This window comes from Megalops cyprinoides, chromosome 2 (genome assembly GCF_013368585.1).
Source record: "Megalops cyprinoides isolate fMegCyp1 chromosome 2, fMegCyp1.pri, whole genome shotgun sequence".
Classification (NCBI taxonomy): domain Eukaryota; kingdom Metazoa; phylum Chordata; class Actinopteri; order Elopiformes; family Megalopidae; genus Megalops; species Megalops cyprinoides.
In genome coordinates this window covers 4,167,354-4,190,668 of record NC_050584.1, presented here as the reverse complement: position 1 = coordinate 4,190,668, position 23,315 = coordinate 4,167,354, and the positions used below count along the sequence as shown (strand labels likewise).

The following is a 23,315-nucleotide window of genomic DNA, read 5'->3' as shown; positions in this document are numbered from 1 at the left end:
GCCCTAAATAATCTTACCAAAGTTTCAGTTTTCTTTGTGAAGGATATTTTATTCACTTAAATAAATAAACAGGGACATGTACATCACAAAAAGGTTCTACAATATGGACTGACTCTATGTATACTATAATGATGTTGATTTCATTGTTAACAGTTTGACAATGGAAAATCGTATAACAGATATGTGTCTATTGCATACCTCAAACACATTTCCAGTGTTTTTTTCTTAAAAATGTGCATAAATAAGGTGTAATATGACATAAAATAAAATGTCATTCACAAATAAATATATGCTTTCACAGCATGAATTTGTTTGAAATACAAATGTAAATCAGGTAAATGTAAGGTGACGTTCAGGTATTTATTTTTGCTAGATCAGGGAGTTCATGTACAATTACTCTGTCTGGAATGCTGCATCTGCTTAGATCAGATCATATTTTTCATCTCCACATTACACCTTACTAACACTTTGTTGGACAGTCCTTCTAATAGCCATGATTATACATAATAGATCTTTTTTTTTTTGGCAAAACAGCAGCATGTCTTGTTCATGTACAAAATCATCACCAAGTATTGAAATGATCATATATAAAACATTCAGCCAGGAAACTACAGATAACACTAACAACAAAGCAAGGTAACATTAATGTCTCAAATAAAACATTTTTAACATATTGCATAACACTTTGACTGTTAAATAGATCATTCCACTACATGTTACTGATTAAAATTATCCGGAGAGCAACAAAATGAGTACAATACACTTGAGATACTGAGAATACTGAGAATGTGTTTTTTTCTATTTAAAGAAAGTTCTTTATTTTTTTCCCTTTTCACTGTTAGGGATTACATGGGGAGTTTACCAAAGCTAAAAGAAAGCACAAATCAGTTTGTTGTTGCTTACAGGTATAAAAATGAATCATACTCATTTATTGGTTTAAGAAATTAGACAGCAGCCTTGCATCATGCTCCACTATTTGTTCTTAGTCACTGTAATTTCGTCCACACAGCCAGGTTGTTTGGTTGATGGTTTTCCTCATTCTCTGTAAAAATGGTCCCCACTAGTTTCAAGAAAGCCTTTTCTGTCTGGAAGTAAGTCATTGAGTTCCAAGTGAAATTAGCACTTAGCTGGTTATGCTAAGCGCTGGGTGAAGTTTTCTGGAAAGAGTCCCTTACGAGTGGCATCCCCTTGCTGCAACCAGTCGGACTCCTTGATTCCTGTGAGCCAACCGGCATCCTGAAACAAAACAGCAAGTGAGTTTGGCCCTGTCAAAAGACCTCAACAATGAAGACTGACTTTGGCTGTGTTTTCATGGCCTGACCATAATAATACGACTTTTTTCAGATGACCTGGATTAGGTCCAATCTGGATCCTAAAAATATGCTGCAAACTAGAACTGAAATAACTACTTTATGCAGCAACTAGCAATGAGCAATGTAGGATGCTGTATGCTAAAATAAATTCTTATAGGGAGGTAATATGAACAATAATAAAACCCAGGAAAAGCAGTTGTAACTTATAAATTGGCCTTGCAAGGTCCATTCATCTGGTCTGTACAAAGGTGTTTCTGTAACTGACAATTAGTTACCTATATGGATACCCACATATACTCAAAACAAGCTTTAAAATGATATCTATCAATTTCTTATTCTTTTGTACATTCAAAGAAATGGGTGGCACAAGCTTTTACTCATTTTAGAATAGACAAGATCTGATACAGCCTCTGAATATTTTCTCTTGGGTATCAGGCAAAGAATTTCTCTTTTTGGTATTGATCAGCATTATGATCTTTGAAGTTCAGTGTAGTGAAGGGCGAGAGCAGTCACCTCACCTGACCTTGAACCCAGGTCTACGGGGTACCAACCATGCGACTTTGACTGCGACGCCAAAGAGCCAGGCTCGCATGGTTGGTACACCCCCGGGTGGGGTGACTGCTCTTGCCCTTCGCTACAGTCGGTCTTACTTTCTTTCAACCAGTGCTACCAACTCCTTACAGAGGAAAGTGTGCCCTTCATGTTTTTTTTTTTATTAAACAAAGTCACAAGGGGTAGTGGAGAGAGAATTTGTTGTTTGGGGGTATTGACGAACTCACCAATGGGAAGTTAGATTTTTGATTACAAATGAATGCAATGTAATGTCATGCAGTTACTTTTTTCTAATTGTTTCTAGATCTGATGACAAAGTAGCTAAACTGGATACACTGGCTCATCTGCCCTGTAGAGGGAGGACTTGCTCTCTCCTACCTGGTCTTCAGCCATCACTGTGGTGACCACCAACACCACATCTCCTTTCTTCAAGTCCAGCTCATCAGTATTTGCCGCCTCAAAATCATGCATGGTTTCCACCTGCAGGATTGAAATGCACTGATGAGACCCCATTTCTTCCAATCACTGAATTCAGATCGCTGTAGTCAACTCTGCATCTACCAAACATAAAAAGTAGTATATTCAACTCCACGCAGGTTGTTTATTTTGGAGTGTTGATTAGGGTGATGCACCCTAGGCATGTCAGTTTTATTCAGGTTGAAAGCACCTAATGTACATTACAGTATAATGAGTGATATATAAACACCAGTCTGTAATGCAGTGGCATTCCTCCTATTATCAAATACAAGTAGCCCACTATAGCGCAATGGAAGGCGATTATCACTCTGGCTCTCTTCCAAGCTGACTTGGCACAATGTCACTGAATTGGCATGTCTGCTGTGGACACAAAAAAATCATTTGGAAGCAATCTATGTCTGCATGTTGGAACATTTCCACCATGATGCTGACATAGTATTTCAATCTGCCATACGCTGGCAAATATATGCTGAAATAATTATGTAAATGGACTTTTTTATTCAGCATTGTATGGCTTTCACACAGTCAGTTAATCTCTATAGCCATGTTTACGGTAACCCAGAATTGGGAGTTAGGAATATTTTTCTGGGGTCTTATTTTGTTATAGCTATTTAGAAATCAAATCAACCTCCAGGGGTACCTTGGCTTAGGCCCACACGGATTGCACAGCTCACTTTGTGACACACAAGTGGACACGGCATACTTACTGTATGCACTTTTGTACGCTGCTTTGGATAAAAGCGTCTGCTAAATAAATAAATGTAAATGTAAAGTGAGATTAGTGGAAGTTGTGTATTTACTGAGGTTGTGGAAATAGGAATCCTGAGGCAAGCCCCTCAAATAAGCACTAAATATAGCAAAGAAAGGCATTGGTACAGTGGACATAAAAAGTCTACACACCCTTATGAAATTGCGGGTTTTTGAAATGTAAAGACAGAAATAACAACAATGTAACTGCCAGACTTTTTCCATCTGTAATGTAATCTTCCAGCAAACAAAAATCCAGAGAAAAAAACAAATAGTTAATTATGAGGAACATTTTAAATAAAAAAAAACTACAACACCCACATTGCATAAGTCTGCACCCCCCACCCAACTAATACTTTGTGGAAGCACCTTTTGCATTTATTACAGTAGCAAGTCTTTGTGAATAAGTCTCTATTAACTTTGCATATCTAGACTTTATGGAATTTTAACCCACTCCTCTTTGCAAAAAAAGTTCAAGTTCCTTCAAATTGCAAGGGGATCTCCTGTATACAACTCTCTTTAGGTCATTCCACAGGTTTTCAATGGAACTGAGGTCTGGGCTCTGACTGGGCCATTCCAAGATGCTGATTTTCCTTTTCTGAAGCCATGCCTTGGTCGACTTGGATGTGTGCTTTGGGTCATTGTCATGTTGGAATGTGAAACTCGTCCTCATCTTCAGCTTTCTGATAGAGGCCAGCAGGTTTTGTGCCAAAATATCTTGATATTTGGAGCTATTCATTATCCCATCTCTCTTGACAAGAGCCCCTGACCTATCTGAAGAAATGCAGCCCCAAAGCATGATGCTACCACCACCATGCTTCAGAGTCACTGTGGTGTTCCTTGGATGATGAGATTTATTGGCTTTGCGCCAAACATGTCTTTTACAATTTTGGCCGAAAAGTTCAACCTTTGTTTTGTCAGACCATAGCACATGCTTTTGGGTGACTGAATGAATCTTTTGGCATAATTTAGATGGTCTCGGATGTTCCATTTTGTTGGAAAGGGTTCCTATATTGCCACCCTACCCCATAGCCCAGACATGTGCAGAATACGAGAGATGGTGGTCACATGCAAGGAGTGACCGGTACCTGGCAGAAATTCCTGTAGCTCCTTCAGTGTCGCTGTTGGCCTCTTGGTAGCCTCCTTGATAGGTTTTCTTCTCATCCTCTCATCAATGCTCTGCATCAATGCATCAATGCAGATCACTATGCTCTGCAACCTGGAACAACTGACTGTCCCTTCCCGACAGGGTCACTCCTCTTTGCCACAATGCCTGTCTGTACTGGTCCCCCAGTGGTGGAATGAACTTTCTGACACAGACTTAAGACCCACCTCTTCAGACTGCATCTCGGTTCCACCTCAATCCCTACCACCTAACACTTGCTACTTGTATCACATTCTGCTTAGGTTATATGTAGTATTGTGCTGTGTGATACTGTGATCTAGTGACTGTAATGTATGGCAACATGTATACTTGACTTCCCTTAGTTTCTCGGCTGTCTAGTTTCAGTTTAGCACAAATTAACTTGTGACAGGGCTTGAATAGTGTTATGCTCATACTTACTAGCCTGGGAGTGTTGTTAGCCTTGTCTGACGCTGTTACTACATTAACTGGAATGGGTACACTTCTGCTCCCTTGTGCTGGAACTCGTTCTGGATGAGAGTATCTGCTAAATGAATGTAATGTAAATGTAGTGTAAAATTCCCTGCTGAAATGTGCTTGGTTCTACGTCACTCCATTCCTTACTCACTCAGTAGTTTATAGCCAAAGCTGTCTGTGTTCAGAGGGTGTGTTAGCTCGTCTGGCAAAGTTCATGTCGTCTTTCTGTTACAGTGTGACCATGTAAGGGTCGTATTTGTTTTATAGAAGTCTTGTACTAGTGGTCATCATACTAATAAACTGATACCATATTTAGGTTACTTTAATGCTGCTAATTTAGAGCCGCTAGTGTTACTGCGTGGTTTCACCCATGTCTGTTAAAATGGTGGCAACTTTTCTATTCCAACATGACTGTGCCCCAGTGCACAAAGCAAAGACTATAAAGACATGGTTTGATGAGACTGGTGTGGAAGAACTTGACTGGCCTGCACAGAGTCCTGACCTTGGGATGAACTGGAATGGAGATGAACCCTGTGATGGACTGGTGTCTTGTTTGCTCTGATTGTCTACCTTTTGGCCCTGAGGTGCTTGGCCCCTTCATTGCTGCTTGCAGCTATATTTCATTTTGTGTCTCAAAACACAACAGCAACAAAAATTATAAAGTTAACGACTTTAAAGACAATGTCTGGAAGAAAATAGGAGAGGAGCTCAGCAATGAAAATGGTGGGTGTACAGTCCATGGTCCATAGCCTACTTTGTAATGTGGTGAAGTAGGTCAGAAAGTGGCCGTGATAGGGTTTCAACTCCTGAACCAAGTAGAGAAACTTCCTGCCTCTCTGCTGTACATTCTTGTCATTCTTACCATCCACTAATGATTGTTCTGTATTTGCTTCCTGTTTCTGCTCTGGGCTCCTGCCTGGAGCTGTAGTCCAAGCATCACATCCCGATCTCCAGTCCTGCTACCTTGCTGCCCTGCCTATCAAGCCAACTGCGTGCCAAGAACCGGACATTCTCTAGGATACATTTTATAATTACTCTGTTATTTACTACTGTCTATCAAAACGCAAATGTCTTTGCGGCCTGAAGCAGATGGGCTCCCCCAGTTTTTCCTTGCCACTGTTGCCTTAGGCTTGCTCTCAGGGGGTCTCTGACCTGGGAACAATGTAAAAGTGTTTTGCGACAACTTGTGTTGTAAAAAGCGCTATACAAATAAAATTTAATTGAATCGAATTGAAACTACCCGCGTTCTTGCCTACTTCTCAGGCTAGGATGTACCCAAAACTTTCTTTTATTCCCTTTTATTTTGTAGAAGAATAAGCACCAGCTCATCATCACTTGACGACTCCATCGTCAGGCGGTTATTTTTGTGGAATGCTTGCATAATCGCATAGCATTTAATGTGAATATTAATGTTGCGTTAAATTCGTCAACGATTTTTTGGCAGTTTCACATCCAGGGATTAAAGTTCTCTGTCGCTACTAGGGATGCACCGAATCTTGATTTTTAGGGCTCGGCCGAAAACCGAATCCAGCGCTTAAGATTCGGCCGAATCCAAAACCGAATACCAAATCCCACTCATTTCAGTTACGCACACATAAATGCAGTAAACACCAATAACAACCATAGAATAAATAATCACAGATAAATGCAGTTATTTTTAATTATAATAAAAAAGAGGGCTACCTATAACTTTTGCTATGATTTTGCATTTACTAACCAAAAACAGCTGAATGCTCACACTCAGAAACACCATAATGTTTCAGCTTGAAAGTAAAGTCATTATTAACTGCAGGATACATGCTTTTTTCATTCATACAAAAACATTAGGCAGCCTACAATATTGAAAGAAACATTAACTGAAAATTTTGTCCCATGAAAAATCTGTCAGATCTCCAAACCTAACCTTAATACTACTGTCCATGTAGACACATGAAATGAGCGTTTCCTTTTTACTAAAATAAGACGCTTCGCATTTAAACCTGTGCTGTTTTTGCAAGCAATGGAAACCGGTGATGGTGTGCCTTCCACCACTGAAGTGGATCCTCTGTCCAGGAAATTAGAGGTTCGCTAAAGAAAGCGCTGATCGCATCTGATGTGGCTGTTTCTGAGCTGTTGCAGTACAGTTCGTCCCAGCTGCTCCAGATTCCTGAACAGTGTCGCTTGCTGGAAACTGCCAGGCCTTGTTCTTCAGGCTGTTCAACTGCTGTACTGGCAGTTGCATTTTGAGCTGAGATGGACAAATGGGCCACAGCCTCCTGCACAAGTAACTTCGATCAACACTGCTGTGTTTTGTTCACTCAAAATTTCGGCTTATATCTGGGATCCAGACTATCTTGAAGAGATGTCAGCAAGCGGATTTTCATCTGCTTGATTCCATGACTGTGTGTGTCACTGTGGATATAGCGTTTAAGCATCATCACGGCAGGCAGGACCGTCGATATACAAGCATTAGCTGCGCTTACTTCCCTAGTCAGTTCCTTGAAAGGTTTGAGCACATTGAGAATGTCTTCCATCAATATCCACTTCTGAGCATATGTTGCATGCCGTCTGTCTCAGACACATAGATGTTGACGGCACGTTTCTGTTCCAACAAACGCTCAAACATCAGGTATGTGGAGTTCCATCTCACTGTCATATCCTGAATTAAAAGGTGATTTGGCAGACCCAACTCCTGCTGCAGAGCAGAAAGCCTTGTTCTGGCACTTGATGAGTGGCCAACAGTTTTCCTTGCCACTGCAATCAAGTCAGAGACACTTTGTTGTGTTAAAAGACTGTCATGTATGCACAACTGGAGTGTGTGAGCAAAACACCCCACACTTGGAACCCCTATGTCAGACATGGCTTTCCGCATGTTTGCAGCATTGTCTCTCAAGGCAAGGTGACAGGTATGTCCCACATTTCTTGCAATGCATCTGCAATGTTTACCACTGTGTGTTTTCCATCGAAAGCCTCACATCAAAGAACAGTATTTAAGCGGTTGAATCGATCCAATGTGAGGTTACACTGATATAGGACTGTGTGGTGTACTTGCATGTCCATATGTTGCATGTAAATGCTTGTGATTGAGCAACGTGTTCCCGTATGTGGGACATAACGGCCTCATACATGTTAGATATAATTTTGTCAGCAAAGAAACGTCTGGAGGGGATTTTGTACTTTAGCTCAAGCAGTTGGAGCAGCTGACTAAATCCGGTGTCTTCCACAATGGAATAAGGTTGCAAGTCAATCGCTATCATTTTCCCGATTGCTGCAGAAAATGAATCGCTTTGGCTCGTGGATTGTCTGAGGTCCACTGTTGTTGTCTGAGGTCCAGTGCTGGTAAAAGTGAGTATGGTTGTCTGGGTGGCACTTTTTATTTGTGCCTGTCCTTGCTGTGCAGTACCTGTAGATGCAACATTTTGGCTGCTGTCAGTGCTATTGCTAACTGCAGTTCGTGCCATTCTAATTTTGTACTCCGTCGTATGTTTCAGGCACAAATGTTTTAGCAGTGGCGATGTTGTGTATTATTTAGGGTCCTTGGCACCACGAGACAAATCAGCTTCACAAATTGTACATATGGCTCTACTTGAATTGCCTTCTTTTGACCTTAAATATTGCCACACAATATTTTTTTAGTTGTGACTTCGATTTTTACTGTCCGGCAACACTACTGAACCGCCAAATGCAAACAGCTTCCCATCATCACTTGCATCCACTCTCATTACGTTGGTTCGGTCGATAAAATGGTATAAGGTTCGACCGAATCCAAACCCCTTCAAAAACGAGAATATTTGGCTGAATCCGAAACCGAATCTTGGATTGGACCATATTGAAAATGTCTAATATTTTCACGGAAACCTGGAAATAATCAAAAAGTTTGAGGATTCAGAAATATTTAAAAACACAAGAAGTTATATCATGTAAAATGAAGAAGAAATATTTAAGATTCTGCGCTATTTCTAGGTCAGCAATCAAATTTAAGCAAATTTGGGGCATTGACCAACTTAACTCCTTTGTACAAAAGGTCAGATTTCCTTGAGTTGTATCCTTTCCACTGAAGCATGCATTCAGATGACACTCAAGTGGATTTGATCTACTCATCAGAGGCTTGTTCAAGTAACTCAACTTGCAGCCAGTGTTCATCTGTTATAAATATGGCTGTACCTCAAGTTTCCAGCAGATCATTGCTTACTAAGTAGCATTGTGATAGTGGGAAAAAATGGCATCAGAACTAAGTGAAAGTGTCAAAGTCAAATTGTTATTTTAAGCAACGAGGGGCTTTCTCAGCATCAAATCGTGGCTAGACTAAAGGTTTATAAGGGGGCAGTGCATGGAACTCTGAAAGGCTTTGCAGAAACTGGATCAGTTGTATCCAAAGCATGATCAGGCAGGTCAAAAGTGACCACACCATCAGAAGATCAATACATCAAGCTTAGTTCCCTGAGAGATAGAAAAGCAACTTCATCACAGATACAGAATTTGCTAAATAAAGAACGCAAGACTCCAATCAGCAAAAGTACTGTCAAAAGAAAGCTATCTTGTAGTGGTCTCAAAGGATGAGTAGCAGTTTCTAAACCACTTCTCAGGTGGAGAAACAAGGCCAAACGCTTGGGGTGGGCTAAGAAATACCAGCATTTCACAGTGGATGACTGGAAAAAGTCCTATTTACTGAGGAATCCAAATTTGAGATTTATGGCAGTAACAGAAGGGTGTCTGTAAGGAGACGAACAGGAGAAAGAATGATACCGCAGTGTACCAAACCAACAGCGAAACATGGTGGTGGGAATATTCAAGTCTGGGGCTGTTTTGCCTACTCCGGAGTTGGACACCTGCACCGAATTGACTACACCCTGACCAAGGAGAAGTACCACTCCATTCTTCAGAGACATGCTATACCCTCTGGTTTGCATCTTTGTGGAGAAGGATTCATACTGCAGCAGGATAATGACCCCAAACACACCTCAAAGCTTTGCAAGAACTACTTGAAGACCAAAGAAGACCAAGGAGTCCTGACTGTCATGGACTTTCCTCCACAGTCACCTGACCTCAACCCCATTGAACATTTATGGGGGCACTTGAAGACTGAGAAAGCCAAGCATTCTGTGACATCACCAGATCTTTGGAACATTGTCAAATCATGCTGGGATAACATGGGTCATCAGGTGTTGGACAAACTTGTGGAGTCCATGACAGCTTGAGTGCATGCTGTCATTAAAGCAAAATGGGGACATACCAGATACTAAGATATTCTGAAATTCATATACATTTTTCAAAGATTCAATTTTTCACTCAAATTGTTAAGCTGATGTAATAAAAAAATTAGAATTATATTCAAAACATATGCAAAATAGAAGTATTTTGACAAGTGGTCTCAGACTTTTCTCAGACACAGTAGGCTATTTGAAAGGTAAACAGACAGTTAATGACCCAAACGCAAATATTCATGCATGCACTGTCTGCCTTTTCCTCAGCTTCCTCCATCTTTTTTACATGAAAACCTTTGGGAAGCCACCGCACAGTGGAAAAAAAGCGGCCGCTCTAAATAGGCGGCGTGGCACTGCCTTTTCTAAAAAAAAAGCCAGACTGTTACGTACAGTGCACTGTGCATGTGGGGTCTGGGCTGCCTGCATCTTGGTCTTCCTCCCTCTCTCCTCTCTTGCTACTCTCCTGATGCAGGTATCCCACCTCCTCGTTCCGGCCTGGCCAGCCAGAGACGGAGCGCCACAATTGTGCCGGATTCTTGGAGTGATATCTCGCTATTCTGCTCATGTGTTTGATCATCGTGTTTCATAATTTACTTTTACAAACTTGCCTGCATTGTGTTTAGACTTTGCATCGTTTTCTCACTGTAATTCTGGATTGTGTCTTGGTTTGGCTGCATTCGGTTATTGTGGGAGGAGGGCAGGTAAGACGGGGGATCCCCGTGTTAGTGTTGCACTCTGTATAGGGTTAGGTTAGGAAAGGGTGCCACCTTTGTACATTTTGTTTTCACGTAGTTAGTGTAGTTAGGTTTTTGTTTGGCTCTACCACCCTTTTTGTTTTGTAGTCAGTTGTATGTTCCGGGTGAAGGTGTTTAGGGCTGTTTCTGTTTTGTTAAGTTTTTTCTTTGCGTATTTCATATTTTCGTTGGCACCATCTATTGTCCTCTTCCTTTTCCTTGTGTATATTTGTCATTGTAAATAGCTTTATAAATATTGTAAACATATTGCACACCCTTATACATTGCTCCTGTGTCTGTGTTTTTTGTCTCTGCACCGTCCAAGCCAGCACTTTTGGGTTGTGTCCCTCACCCATACCCCTGGATGCCATTACACCTCTGGGGTGTAACATAAATTGGGGGCTCGTCTGGGATATTTTTTTTCGGAATTGCTTGTTTGGTGTTTGCCCCGTGTTTGGTTTTCTTCGTGGCATGCCTAGTGGATGGTGTGTTAGTGGTGGGAGCAATGGCCCAGTTTAGTGTTGAGGAGTTCCTCAGTAACCCTATTGTGGAACAGCTAGATACTTGCCGTAAGGATGACCTCTTGTTGCTGGCTGAGCATTTTGCCATCGCGGTTGGGAGGCAGGCAATGAAGAAAGTTATCAAGCTGGCTGTGTTTGAAGGTCTGGTAGAGCGGGAAGTGCTTGTGCTGGGTGCGCCTGCTGTGAGAGACGCCTGAGGTTCGTGGAGTATCGCAGATGGAGGTGGAGGCCAAAGTTACACTGCCCCCCTTTGTGTCCGCTGTGACTGAGAGCGAAGGCTCCCTGTCCAGTGGTTGCGACCCTCAGTTGAGAGTGTGTTTGGCGTGCCTGCAGCATGAATCGAAGGAGAAGAAACATGCACTCCAAGTGGAGCTTGACTGGTGGCTAGAGGTTCACCGGATAGAGTTGGAGGTAGAGAAGGAGATTAAAATATGACAGCTTGAGCTAGAGGCAATGAAGATTGTTACAGCTCCTGTTGGGCAGTCCACTCCGGCTGCCTCCCCTGCCGTGGACTCTGCCCCAGTAGTCCCCAGACCGGGTTTGACGTTAGCAAGCATATTATTTTGGTGCCGCCTTTCCATGACTGAGGTGGATTCCTATTTCAGTGCCTTTGAGCACAATGCAGCTTCACTGCAATGGCCTAAAGAGGTCTGGCCTTTATTGCTGGAAATAAATTTGTAGGAAAGGCACAGGAGGTATGTTCTGCGTTGTTGCTGGCTGAGAACCTGTAGTACAATACGGTCAAGGCAGCTGTACTGCGTGCATATGAATTGGTGCCCAAGGTATCAGTAGAGGTTTAGGAACCATCAGAAGTCCTTGAGACAAACATTTGTTGAGTTTCCAAGAGAGAAGGGGATTCTCTTTGATAAATGGTGTGCATCCAGCAAGGTGTCTGATTTTGCAACTCTTTGTGTGCTAGTCCTCTTGGAGGAGTTTAAGAATTGTCTGCCTGAGCGTATGTCTTTGTATCTGAATGAACAGAAGGTGCAGTCATTGTCTCAAGCAGCTGTGCTGGTGGATGAGTTTAGCTTGACCCACACGAATGTGTTCGTGTCTGCTCGTGCCCCGACCCAGAGTGGTGAGAAAACCCCCACAGTCATCAAACCTCAGAATGGGAAGCAGTTCTGCCCTACTTCATCCCGTTCCAAGGCTGAGTGGAAGTGTTTTTACTGTCATAAAGCAGATTATGTAATTGATGACTATCCAGGTTTAAAAAGCAAACAGCAGTGACAACAGTCAGACCAGTCTAAGAGCGTGCGTCTGGCTAAGACGGTCTGTGGGCCTTCTAAAAGTCCAGTCATTATTGAACCCACACCTGACCTTATACTCCTTTCCTGTTGAAAGGGCAAGTGTCAAAATCTGGCAACCTGGAGGAGCAGAAACCCGTAATCATGCAGCATGATACTGGTGCAGCGCAGTCATTTATTTGCTCCGATACGCTAGATTTCGCAGATGATACCTTCGTTGGTTCATATGTCCTTGTGCAAGGTATTGAGATGGGCTGTCTGAGGGTTCTGCTGCACACCATCCACTAGCAGTCTGACCTTACGAATGGTTTCTTAAGGTAGGGGTAAGACCCTCGCTGCCGGTGAAAGGGGTTGCCTTAAATTCGGGGAATGACCTAGCGAGTGGTAAGGTGCTGCCTTTCCCAGAAGTGATTACTATGCCCGCAGAGCAGCCCCAGGATGATGGGCTTGCTCGTGAGTTTCCTTCCGTGTTTCCTGCCTGTGTAATGACTCATGCTCAGTCCCGTAAATATGGAGACGCTGTTAACTTCTCTGATTCATTTCTTGCCTCCTTTGACCAAGACACAGTTTTGGAGGTATCAACAGTTGCGGACTCTGCAATGAAATGTCCTAAAGACAATGCTGAGTCTGATATTAGAGGGGACGAAGGGCTTAAGCTGCTGATCACCCACAAGCAGCTCATTGCGGCCCAACGTGCTGATCCTTCCCTCGCTTCGTGTTTGTCTGCTGCTGGAGAGTCCGAGACTATCTGGGGCAAACCGAGTGCTTATTTTGTTAAGAAGGGTTTACTTACACGGAGGTGGTTACCAGCAGTATCTGATGACTCAGGGTGGAACACTCTTTTCCAGATTGTGGTACCGACAGAGTATCGACAGTATGTTTTACAGTTAGCGCATGATCATCATCTTGCAGGACATAGGTGTCACTAAGACTTACAACCAACTTCTTTTAGCCTGGTATGAAGTCTGCAGTGGCTGACTACTGTAGAGCCTGTCCTGTTTGCCAGTTTGTGGGCAAACTGAATCAGACTATTCCCCCTGCACCTCTGTACCCCATACCGGTGATAGGAGAACCATTTGAGCATGTGCTGGTTGCTTGCGTTGGCCCCTTACCTAAGACCAAGTCCGGTAATCATTACTTGTTGACTGTAATGTGTGCCGCTACCTGATACCCCAAGGCTTTTCCTCTATGTAAGATTACGGCCCCCGTCATAGTCAAGGCACTAATGCAGTTCTTTTCCACCTTCGGCTTGCCTAAGATCGTGCAAACTGATCAAGGCACGAACTTTTTGTCCAAAGTGTTAGTGCAGGTTATGCAAATGCTCTCTGTCAACCATATGGTTTCAAGTGCTTATCACCCAGAGTCACAGGGTGCTTTGGAGTGTTTTAATCAGACCCTGAAGTCCATGTTGTGTGCTTACTGCGCAGAACACGAAAAAGAGTGGGACACCGGCATTCCTTTTGTTTTATTTGCTGTTCGTGAAACAGTATAGGAATCTCCAGGGTTCAGCCCCGTGGAACTAGTATTTGGACATACAGTGAGAGGTTCTCTTAAGCTCCTCAAAAAGCAACTGTTGGGTGATACCCCGAAGCTCCCGCCCAACATACTGGATGTTAGCGAGTTCAGGGAGTGGCTTCACTCTGCCTGTGCTTACACTAATACATTCTTGTCTTCTTCGCAGGCAGAAACGAAAGCCCGCTATGACCAGAGAGGGGTGCCACGCTGTTGTAGCCCTGGGGACCAAGTTCTGGTATTGTTACCGATCCCTGGTTCGGCTTTGCAGGCATGTTTTTCTGGCTCTTATGTGGTGCACTGTAAGCTCTCTGAAACTGGCTATGTGATTCGCACACCTGACCAAAAGCGTCAGACTCGCGTGTGCCACATTAACATGCTGAAGCCCTATCATGTGCGTGACCAGGTTCCGGAAGCTCCGAGTCTGGAGGCGGAAGCTTCTGTTCCCTCTGCAGTTGCTGTTCCAGTGCTGGCTATCAGGAGCTCCCCCATCACCTCACTCATTTAGATGCCCTGCAGCAAGCAGACGTGCTGTAGTTAGTACAAGAGTGCCCCTCTTTGTTTAATGATGTGCCAACCCAAACAAGTGTGCTTAAGCATGACATTGATGTGAATGGGTCCAGGCCAATTAAACAACACACTTATCATGTGAACCCAGTTAAGAAAGCTTTGATGCGCCAGGAGGTGTCTTACCTGCTTGACTATGACTTAGCCCAGCCTTGCTCGAGTCTCTGGAGTTCACCGTGCATTCTGGTACCAAAAAGTGATGGCACAGCCCGTTTTTGCACGGATTACCGTAAGGTTAATGAGGTGACCGTGCCTGATTCCTTCCCCTTGCTGCGTATGGAGGATTGTATCAACTGAGTTGGGTCAGCGAGGTTTGTAAGCAAACTTGACTTGTTAAAAGAGTATTAGCAGGTCCTGTTAACTTCCCATGCTGCTGAGATCTCTGCCTTTGTTACGCCCAATCATTTCCTCCAGTACTCAGTAATGGCATTCAGGATGCGAAATGCTCCCGCTACATGTCAGAGGCTCATGTCTATTGTTTTGGAAGGGGTGCCGAATTGCAAAGCCTACCTAGATGACCTCATTGTGTATTCCGCCGATTGGCCGTCACACATGGAAACACTTCGTTTAGTTTTTAGCTGCTTGAGTGGTGCTTCCCTGACTCTTAACATGGTTAAGTGTGAGTTCGGCAAGGCCACGGTAACTTACCTGGGTAAGGTAGTTGGCCAATGTCAGGTGCGTCCCGTGGATGCCAAAGTGGAATCCATCCACTGTTTCCCTGTGCCCGATACGAGACGACATCTCTGGTGTTTCCTGGGTATGGCGGCATATTATCGGTGTTTCTGCTGGAATTTTTCCACTGTAGTTGCCCCTCTCACCAGTCTTTTGAGCCCTTCACGCGCGTTTGTCTGGATGCTTGAGTGCTTGAGGAGTCTTTTGAGTGTGTGAAGATGCTCTTGTGCCATTCACCTGTTCTCACTGCTCCTGATTACAGCAGACCTTTTAAGCTGGAGGTGGATGCCAGTGCCAACAGTGCTGAAGCAGTGTTGTTACAGGAGGATGACGATGGCATCGACCATCCCATTAGCTATTTCTCCAGGAAATTCGATAAACATCAGTGTAACTATGCCACCATTGCCCTCTTGTTAGCTTTGCAGCATTTTGAAGTTTATGTAGGATCTATTTCCCTCCCGGTTGTGGTGTACACCGACCACAACCCAATTATGTTCCTACCTCGCATGCAGAACCAAAACCAATGCCTTATGTGCTGGTCGCCGATCCTGCAGAATTATAATCGCGAGATCCACTACAAGAAGGGTTGCGAAAATGTGCTGGTGGACGCCTTGTCTCGAACCTGAACCAGTTTTTGTTGTCTCGTACCTGTCTCGTTGTGTACATGCACTGTGGGGGCCTCCTCTGTAACTACTTTTACAAACTGTAGATGGGGAATATGACTTCGCCCATCATAAGATTTTTTTTTGCTTTAATCCCTGTGCATCGTTTTTTTGCGTCACCCTGTATGTGTAAAGACCTTTATACTGACAACATGTGGATCTCTGTGTGAATTGTACTATTTAATGTTGTATTTAGCCATTTCCATACTATTGTATGTAGGCATTTCTATACTATTGCTGGCATAGTAGTGTTGTAATTCATTGTTTGTTTATGTTACTTAAAAGTGTAACGCCTGTATTTGTTTGTTTAGATCCTACTCCTACTGTGATCATATTATTGAAGAAAGTCTTCATGTTTACAATCACTGACATCTGCACTAATCTCTAGTAAAATCGCTGAAGGCAGAAGTAAGCTACATTTGTCTAATTGGGAATGAGGCCAGTCTGGATACGCCCAGTTACTGGTCATCAGCAGACACACACTTTTCCTCAAAACTACATTTACATTTATTCATTTGGCAGACGCTTTTATCCAAAGCAACTTACATAGGTTACAGTTCTGTACAATGTTATCCATTTATACAGTTGGATATTTACTGAGGCAATTGTGGGTTAAGTACCTTGCCCAAGGGTACAGCAGCAGTGTCCCAGCGGGGATTGAACCGGCAACCTCTCAGTTACAAGTCCTGCTCCTTAACCACTATGCTACATTGCCACCCGCAGCATGCACCTATGTGGAATTGCTGTTCTAAGCAATTCTGTCAGTGTGTTACTGCAGACCTGAGCTAAAGACGTGGGGCAGTTTAATGCTGGAGAAAAGGCTCAAAAAATTTCATTCACTAACCTACTATTTGATGTAGCTAATCATCCTCCATTTCTCCATTTCAAGGAATACATTTAAATACATTTCAAATACGCTTTATTGATAAACTACAGTTGAATGGAAATTATTAATTGGAATTATGGAAATTAAACTGCTTAGATTTTGAGTGTCAGCAGTAAACAATACCACAAATACCCTCCACATCTAGGACACAAAATGATGTAAAGGAGCAGTAGCATAATCAAGCTGTCTCCTTCAGTTATTATGTTTCCTTAGTTTTCACAGTTGTATGTCCCTACTTCTCTGTTGCTTTTTGGAGTAAGGGGTAGTGTCACTGCCAGGATAGATTTTAAGTCAGGTATACCTTTGGAAATTCAGTGCAAACTCAAATGACCATTTAGATCAGTTCTTACTTTTTACTTCAAGGGATCTGAGCTGACACGGTATGAGCTAGGTGCAGCTGAAGTGGTGAGAAGTAAGAGTAAGCAAATCTTTGTGCACAAATTAATGCAGAAAAAAATACTGCACAGATCTGCAGCATGACAAATTCCCCTTGTGATTAATTCAAAGCTGTCAATCGAGTTACCTCACAGTGCTGCCTATTCCTTTGTGTTGTAAAACACGGGCCCCTGCAGGTGTACGGCTGTACGCACAGTGCGTACCATGAAATTCCTGATTTGTGAGCGCTCCACGAGAGAGAGAGAGAGAGATATGTGTATGTGTATATTTGTCATGCCAATAAAGCTCTTTGGAATTGAAATTTGAAATTGAAAATTGAGAGAAAGAGAGAGGGTGAGAGAGACATTCTAAAACGCTTAACGTGAAAAGGCTTTAACGTAGCTTAATGTTCCAAAACTGCGATCAATGATCACCAAATTTCTCTCGGAAATTTCTCTCTTGTCATAAATACTTCCACCTGTCAAAAAATCAAAATCGAAATCCTATGAAGTTATCTTACATTAAGCGTTTTCCTCTCCATTCCCGCCATTATTAGGAAAAGGCTTAACGTAAGATATCGACCATATTCCTTGGATTTCAGCTTTGATTTTTTGATATGTGAAAGTCTTTATGACAAGAGATGTGTGAGAGAAATTTGGTCTTCTTGGATCCATGTTTAGGTACATTAAGCCACGTTAAGCTTGTTTCATATAATGGCAGAAAAGCCTTAATGTTCCTTATTGCAACAGAAGGCCTACACATTGCTGATCATACACATTGTTGATCACCACCCCAATGTAGGCTGTAGCTCAAGAGATGTCATAAGAGGTTAAACATGAATATTTGCGTTAAGCTATTCCCAATAGGCCAACTGTAGGCCAGCTGCAAGCAATGTCTTATAATGGGTTCCTATGGGGAAAACTTCAGTGAAAACGTCAGTGTTTATATTAAACCCATGGGGTCGTTGTATTGGTTCTTGAATGTGGTCATGATCAGAAACGTGTTAGAGGAGTGCAGTCCTGATACAACGCTGTTTTGGTCCATAATGCTATGTTAAGCTTTTTCCTTATAATGGGGGTCAATGGAGAAGAAACGGCTTAACGCAAGATAGTTACCCCTTTCATTGGATTTCAGTTTTGCTTTTTTGATAGGAGATCAATGTTTACATGTGAGATGTTAGACAGATTTGGTGATCATTGATCATTGATTGCTGTTTTGGGACATTAAGGCCACGTTTGGGCCACGTTAAGCTTTTTCCTTATAATGGGCGTCAATGGAGAGGAAAACGCTTAATGTGAGATAATGACCATACTCCTAGGATTTCGGCTTTGATTTTTTGACAGGAGGAGGTGTTTCTGATAGAGATGTCCAAGAGAAATTTGGTGATCTTTGATTGCAGTTTTGGAACATTAAGCCACATTAAGCGTTTTAGAATGTCCCCATATTTCTCCTCCGGCTAAACGCTCTTCAATTAGGCTATGTGATCAATGTCTGGTCTGGATGAAGTGCTCGAATATTTCGATGCGAATGGGAGGAGAGTAAACTTCACATAGGTAGGCCAGATTTAATTATTCATTAATCAGTCAGTGATGTTTCTCTTTCTCAGCTCTCTCGCGATGTATGTGTGCGCGTGCGTGTATGTGCACGTGCGTGGTCAGGTTTCTGTCCGTACCCTGAGATGAAATCCTGCAGGTGACCCTGTTGTAAAACGTCAGTACAGTAGTTCCATTAAGGAGTGAGATGGGCAGCTGTGAGGGGCCTCTTCATGGAGGCTCAGTAATGTCAATACCACAACCCAACAGAGGCAGTTGAGGATGGTATCTAGCACAGAAATAACCCCTGAATCAACCAGAACATATCCCCTATTTTAATTATGGAAAAGAGACAGATGTTGGTTTAGGGTTAGGGTTAGGGTTAGGTGGGGGGGGGGGGGGGGGGGGGGGGCAGAGCATGTCAGGGTAGCAAAGAGTTCATCAATCATCAGGAGATGATTCCAGTGACTCAGAAAATGATGCTGGAAAAAGATTAAATAAAGGTGCGTATTTAAACCATACAATATTAGCCATTTAAGTGTAAATGAATGCGACGATCATTTTCTGGTACTCAGTGTTCCCTGATTCCTGCAAGAGGGAAATGCCTTTTGCTCTGTGTCTTTGTGCCTCTCTAAGTGCAAGCCAAAATAACACCTCATTTTATTTTTCTTCCTCATTATTCCAGATGTGTCCCTTTCCTACATGCATATGCATCTTTTAGATTCCCTTTGAGTAATTTGATGATGGAAACGCTCTAATGTGATAGCTAGTGCAGAAATCCAAGGAAACCCATAGTATCATATAGTGAATTTTTAGCAGCCAATGTGTTGCCAGCCATCTGGTCATTTTCATTGTAATACAATGTGGTTCTGGCACCCTCTGTATATACAGACACCAATCCCTTTTTGTGTATGGGTGTTCAAAGAACTATTATGAAATAACATTTCTTCACAAAAGAGAAACACATTAATTATTTTGGTGCACAGATATGTCACAGGCAGGATAACAATCTCTATCCAGCATGTTGTGGTGTATAAAAAGAGAAGGAGACACAGGTGTTGATGTATCATGTGAACACACATGTTCACCAAATATTACTTCAAAGAGTAATGAATGAGACTCGCCCTCCTGTGAAGTCCCATGGGATAAACCAAGTTTGGCTGAAGCTTCAGGCTCACCTTATAGAGGAAGTCAGGGGGGAGCCTGGGGGCAGCAGCTGGTTCGGTTTTGTCACCCTCGGGGGAGGCAGGGCCCTCTTTGAGTTGCTGGCTGTCTGGCATCACCCCATTGTCCTTGGGGGTAGTAGGTGAGGTGATGTCGTCATTGTGGTCGTTATCACCCTCATTGCTGGAAGCAGGCTCGATCACCACTGATGGGACAGACATTTTCTCCTGTTGGAGGCAAAGGCAGGATGAGGGTAAACAACATGACAAAATGCCCTGTCCAGCCACCACAGTATCATCTGTTATGTCCCACAGATACAGTTTTGTCCATGCAAAATCTCTATAAGGACATTTTTTATCACTCACACGACTGACACAAATTCTATACATAAAAATAAATGAGATTTTCAAAACTGTATCACAGAACATTATGAAACAATAGAGAAAATGATGACTTGGACATATAAAACAAAATAAACAAATCAATAAACGCAAACATACATGAGCAGTTATATCTTGCGCATACTGTTATTATTGATATTAACATTTAAAATGATTTGATCAATATAGGTCTCATACATTCCCAGTTCTCTTTTCCTGAAATTCTGTTGATCAAGCTTCTATCATAAGCAACTGAGATGTACAAAATCCATCAATGATACAATGAAGAACAACATGGTAAAAATGATATCCGTGAGAAGAAAACAAAACAATGACAAATTTGGCAAATACATAAAGCCCCCTAACCATCACAAATAAAAATCTGGAAAACTATTATTGACTCAACTTGCTTTTCTATCAGCTGTTAAAGCCTTAACAAAAGAGACTAATTATCCCCGAGGAACACAGAGGTATTTAATATGCATTGCTTTCTTAAAAGACATTATCGGAAATAAAATGTAAATAGAAAACAAAATGATGACTTCAATTCTATATGTACATCTTTTGCCTTATTGTCTTCATCTATATCTTTATCACTGCTTTCATCTGCTACTTCTAGCACTACAGCCTGAAGGATTATTTAAAAGAGAGAAAGAAAGTTGGAGTTGAGACACAGAGGCAGATCAGGAAGATCATCTGAGGCAGATCAGGAAGGCAGGCTGGGGCAGTTACTGGGGTTGGGGAGATCCACGTACAGTATGTTAGCTCACATGTTCTCTTTTTCGTCCATCAATCACATTCAAAACACTACCATGAAGCTGACTTTCAAAAGCTTTTTTTCTTCCCCTTATAAATACAATTTACTGTGAGAGACATCACGGAGGAAATACCTTTGCAACCAAACAGTGAAGCTTGAAATGGGAAATATTTAATTTACTCCATTTCACAGTATGCAGTCTGTATTGCACATACAAATAGGCTCTTGAAATGCTAATGACTCAATCCATTTTCTGTGTAAGCTGTTACAACAGTGCAACAGCTTGGAACCTGACTGCCTCTGGTAATACTGTGAGTCATACTCTAATAAGGGAATCATACTAGAATGTAATTTGCATGTGTCTACCATGCCCGATAAATATGGGTTGCATAAAATCAGTGGAGGGTAGTGTTGCCATAGCATCTGCCAAAGGCATCATTAACACCCTTGTAATTGTGAAATCCACTGTTTACACTCTACTAATCCGGCTGATCCGGCTGTGGTCTGGTGTTGACTGCCTTAGGGTCACCCTCATGATCGTGCTGGCCCCTTGCCTCTCATCCCCTAGGTATGCTGCCATAGTCCTTATCTGCCGGGACTTTTCCCTATTACGCACATGCATCCCTCTTCCCCCCTCTGTTCCCCCCTTTGCCTTTATGTTTCCATTCCCACACTTAACATCCACTAATCACTGTTCTCTGTTTGGTTCCTACCCCTGCTCCGGGCTCCTGCCTGGAGCTGTAGCTCAAGCGTCACACCCCGACTTCCAGTTCTGCTACCTCACTACCCTGCCCATCAAGCTAACTGCGTGCTAAGAACCGAACAGTCCTGCTACCTCGCTACCCTGACCATCAAGCCAACTGCGTGCCAAGAACCGGACATTATAGGATAGATTTCATAATTACTATGTTGATAATTACTGCTGTCTATCTAACCCAAATGTCTTAAAGTACATTGTACAACTTTAAGACTCTGTCTAATTCTATCTGCCCAGTGCCGGCCAGAAGCAGATGGGCTCCCCCTCTGAGCCGGGTTCTGCTCAAGGTTTCTTCCTGTTAATTGGGGAGTTTTTCCTTGCCACCATTGTCTTAGGCTTGCTCTCAGGGGGTCTCAGGCCTGGGATCAATGTAAAGCTGCTTTGTGACAACTTGTGTCGTAAAAAGCGCTACACAAATAAAATTGAATTGAACTGAATACTAATGATAACTGAGTCTTTGGTTTATGCTTTCACTGTTTTCACATGGTGCAAAGACGAAGGCTCTGTTATTAAGCACTCTTCGCATTTAGCACACCTGATATCTATGAATTTATAAGAGGAAGGCTTGAAAGATGCCAGTTAATCATGGGAGAGGTGATGTGATGGTGATGAATAAACAAAAGGCCAAGATCACTGATTCTCCTAGTTAAATACATCCTTATGGACTCAGTGTTTTATTCCCCTGCCCTGGGGGAACTCCTGAGATGAGCCAGGGCTGCCCAAAATCCTGGCTGTCCCTCCCTTTGAGAGAGGTGGCGGTACAATAACCACGTGGCAAGTAAGGAGGAACAAGCGCTGTTACTGCTTCAATTGCAGCATGTGGTGTTATGGTTTCACATTGGGCCCTTGAGCTTAGGGCTGTGGATTTGAAATCCCAAGCAGAAATAAAGCAAAACACTCCCTGACCAGAGTCATGGCTACCCCATCCTCCTTCTTGCCAGCCATTGGAGTTGCTACAGCACCAGGGACAGCTGCAGCATTTGGAGAGACCAAATCCTCACCCTGCAAAAGCAGTCAACATATGCCCAGGTAGCCAGGCCAATGAATACCACCTGCACACTCTTGCTCATTAGTGGGAGATGAAGGGCCCTACCCAGTTTCCCTGGGCACTGATGGATATTTTACCCATTCTGTTCTTGATACTTCAGACCATTATAGGTGATTATTCTACTTCCAGTGTTTTGTGTTGCATAACCTGGTGGTGAGGACTGTTATATACTGAATACTGAATACAAAAATACAGGTTCTGCTTCTTTGCTGTTCCCTAACCACACTATCTCAATGGATACAACCTTACGCATCCCTTGTCCATACTACAGTAATACTTTATTCATTGGTTTAAAATGCACTGTTGTTGACCCTGAGGAAGTCTTCAATTCATCAAGAGATTTGTACATGTATGAGAGGGTTATTTCTGTCACTAGATAGTAACAATAGAAATGTGCAAAAAAGAGAAACAACAAAAGAAAAAAGCAAACACAACAGCAAAACATTTTTCTTTGAAGGATATTTCAATCATACAGACATGTTGGAAAATGTATTACAAACAGTTACTATGGTCAAAGTGAATGATCTATATTGCCAGTTTTATAATAGTATTTTTATCAGAATAATATATTTAATGCATGCAAGAGCAAATTGAGAGATAGAGGCCATAATAATAAAGATAAATAATAC

The 23,315-nt window shown here is 42.5% G+C and overlaps 1 protein-coding gene across 1 annotated transcript in view; it reads right to left on the bottom strand.

The window, feature by feature from the left end:
• Positions 1 to 832: 832 nt before the first annotated feature.
• LOC118773760 (amphiphysin-like) overlaps positions 833 to 23,315 on the bottom strand; it is a 109,238-nt gene continuing 86,755 nt past the window's right edge. The window contains exons 22-25 of the mRNA XM_036522834.1: positions 19,759 to 19,971; positions 15,102 to 15,206; positions 2,244 to 2,345; positions 833 to 1,236 (exon numbers count right to left, since the gene is read on the bottom strand). Of these exons, the coding sequence (XP_036378727.1) occupies positions 1,132 to 1,236; positions 2,244 to 2,345; positions 15,102 to 15,206; positions 19,759 to 19,971 (525 nt within the window). The 3' untranslated portion in view covers positions 833 to 1,131. The remainder of the gene's footprint in view (positions 1,237 to 2,243; positions 2,346 to 15,101; positions 15,207 to 19,758; positions 19,972 to 23,315) is intronic.